The 3,341-nt window shown below is 22.6% G+C and overlaps 1 protein-coding gene across 1 annotated transcript; it reads right to left on the bottom strand.

Annotated features, from left to right (window-relative positions):
• Positions 1-2,380: 2,380 nt before the first annotated feature.
• On the bottom strand, positions 2,381-2,920 carry LOC101491585 (uncharacterized). The gene has a single exon (XM_004504464.4). The coding sequence runs from the start codon at positions 2,918-2,920 to the stop codon at positions 2,381-2,383; it is 540 nt and encodes a 179-aa protein (XP_004504521.4).
• Positions 2,921-3,341: the final 421 nt, after the last annotated feature.

Raw genomic sequence — 3,341 nt, 5'->3', positions numbered from 1 at the left:
AAAAATCCAAAGGGAAAGTACACTAGTCCCAATGAACTATTTGATAGGTGTTATATGTTATTAAAGTTAATATGCAAAAAAAAAAAAAACGTAAGGAACTAAGTTAAAAAAAGAACCACATAAGGAACTTCCTTCGGGTACGCGAGACCATATGGAATATAGATATTAAAGATATTTGATTTAATGGTAGTTTTGGTCTCTCTATTTTAGTTGAATCACGAAAATAGTATTTTCATTTTATTGATCTTTAATTTTGGCCTCTCAAACAAAATTTTGGTCTAAAACTTGATGAAATGTTATTTTTTTAAGTCACATCTCACCGTTTATAATAATAGATCTCAGGTACAATTGTTGCACCACGAGATCTTTAGGCATGGTGTGGGTTACATAAGCGCAAAAAGATAACATTTCATCAATTTTTTGACAAAAAATGAAGAGAAATAAAATGGAAAAACTATTTTTATAATTCAGCTAAAATAAGAAACTAAAACTGCAATTAAACCAAAATATTTATAAAAAAAATTATATCAATAAGTTTTACAAGAATAAAGACCAAATTGTAACTCACCGTATAAACATTAGAAAAATATTTTATGTTAGTGTAGGCTTGGAAAGCTTGATTTGAACTTATATTGAACTACCTATAGTACCGGTACAATATATAAGATTAAAAAGAAATTAAAATTAATGTATTTATTAATTATTTTAATTTTTAAATTATTTTTACACATATACTTTTATAATTTTATTGATAATTGTGAGACATAAAATACTCACTAATACTAACATTAAAAGATAATACCTTAAAAGAGGTTAAAAATGTAATTTAAATAATAAATTCACCATAAAAGTTGTAATTGATTTTTATATATAAGGCCAAAAACTCTCTTATAGTTAAGAACGAAAAAATATTCAATTTATTTTAATTGATTAAAAATTATTCAACAATTTTGATTGACATCAGCCGTTTGGATAATTTTTTGAGAGAAAACAAAATCAAATTAATACATAAGACAAATGTTTAATATTATATACATTTTTGTATAAATAATATAGTGGAAACAAATATTTATCATTTTTCAATAAAAATAAAATTTTTTTTTCATAAATTAAATAATTAAAAAATATATTTATTTCATTAATAGTGCATCTATTAAATATATGTTGAATAAAAAATTAAAGAAAATAACAATACAACAATTATAATTTGCTGCCTCAACCATACAGGGCCAAATTTTGTGATTAATAAATTAGTTAAAAGACATTTTACCAATCAAATAATTACAATACGTTTCTTTTACCAGTCAATAATTATAATAATACACTAATTATAGGAAAAAGAAACCATTTGACCAATTAATAAACAAAATAATCAATACTAATTACAATTTTCAATCTTGAGATTTTAATCTCAATATTCAACTTTTAATTGCAGATTTTAATTTTAATTTTAAGTTAAATTTCAATTTTTAATATTATTTAAATTGAATCACTTTTTTTCACTTCGTCTCGTTATAAATTATAATATATATATATATATATATATATATTAAATTGAATTATTTTTTTTTACTTCATCTCATTATAAACGCATTAAATATAAAAAATATGAAAACATAAAAATAATTAAAAATTCAAATTTGGTATATCTCAATTCAACCTCTAGTTTTTTGAAATTGAATTTCAAAACTAAAAAATGAAAAACTAACAACCACTCCTTGAAAACCAAAAACTGAAAAACTAATGACCTCTCCAAACTGACCTTAAGAGAACATATATAAGGCAAAAAAATTGATAAAAAGAAAAAGGGAAAGTTATTGTTCCATTATTTTTTAATATATCGATATTCATTTTAAATCTAATTTTGGTTATTTATTGTTTTCCTAAAATTTATTTTGATCATTTATTTTTTTTCTGAAATTCATTTTAATCATTCATCTCTTTTTTTAGATTAATTTTCATCATTTATCTTTTATAAATGATGTGTTTTAATTTTTTTTCACAATCACAGTAAAAGATATAGCAACATTAAGTCATCAATTTAATCTAAAAATAAACTTGTACTTGAAAAAACTCTTCTTACATGTTATTATATAAACTTTTTCAAATGAATATTTAAAAAAGTCAAAACATCAATTTAGTCATGTATATGTACATATAAGAATGTCAAACGTTCATCAAATGATCATACAATTGTTTTAAAAAATTATAATAAAAAAAACTAAAATTTATTATTTTTAAAAGATGAAAATGATTTTAAAACATAAATAAAAATAAAAATGAATATTTAATAAAACATAAAGGATATAAAAAGTATATTTAAACCATAAGTTTATTAAAGTACAATAATAGCCAACAACCATGCACAAAACCAAATATTTTATTCGTTAAGATGACTTGTGGCAAGAAATGCAATGGTACTAAGAAAATACATCTCATTATTCAATGTAGAAATAGAAGGATCATTAACTATTTTTTCATCAACCAAATCACTTTCACATGTTTGAGGTCCATCCCCAGCAACTTTAGCATCATAGTTTGCAGAATCTGGATCCTCAACAATTTCACGTAAAGAACTTGAAAATGAATTAACCAACTCATTGTAATCAACGGTTGCACAATCTTTGATGGCTTTAGAAGAAGGGTATTTTTCTATCAATTTTTTAAGTTCATTTTGGCCCTCTATACCCTTTTGTATTGCCATTTGTAAGATTAATTTGCAAAGGGTAGGATAGTCTTTTGCAGAAATTATTTGAGGGTTGGATTCTAAAAGTTTCAAGCAACGATCATTGTCTTTTCCAGCATCATTGCATACAATTTCATACAAATTGGTCCCTAATGTTGGTGATATGGCATGGGAAATTATCAAGATCAAGGAAATTGTGAGCAAGAAGGATAAGTGTTTTGTGGGACGATTCATTTTTTTTCTTCTTGTGATGGACAATGAACGTTACATTAGTGTTCTTAATTTATATAGACAATATGCTAAATTATATCAGATGTCATTTATCTTATTTTAAAGTTTTTAATAAATTATTTGTCTTTCTTTTTGTAATTTATCTTTCAAAAAAGTTATATGGACGAATAACATTTTATTTTTAATTCATTTATGTTATAAATTTGTGTGTTTGAATAATATATTATAAAAATATTTTACTATTTTAATCAATAATTTGACTTTCATGGAGAACAATGTGGTCACAATATAAAATACTTAAAAACTAAAATAAAAAAATCATGTCAATTCAATTAGAGATGACAATATATATTTATATTTATACAGATATTTGTTTAAGAGATATTTAAAGGATCTTAAAATTTTGTGAGTATTGACAGATTTA

Source organism: Cicer arietinum, chromosome 4 (assembly GCF_000331145.2).
Source record: "Cicer arietinum cultivar CDC Frontier isolate Library 1 chromosome 4, Cicar.CDCFrontier_v2.0, whole genome shotgun sequence".
Classification (NCBI taxonomy): domain Eukaryota; kingdom Viridiplantae; phylum Streptophyta; class Magnoliopsida; order Fabales; family Fabaceae; genus Cicer; species Cicer arietinum.
Note: the sequence above shows the minus strand (reverse complement) of the source record. Positions and strands in the feature narration are given on the sequence as shown.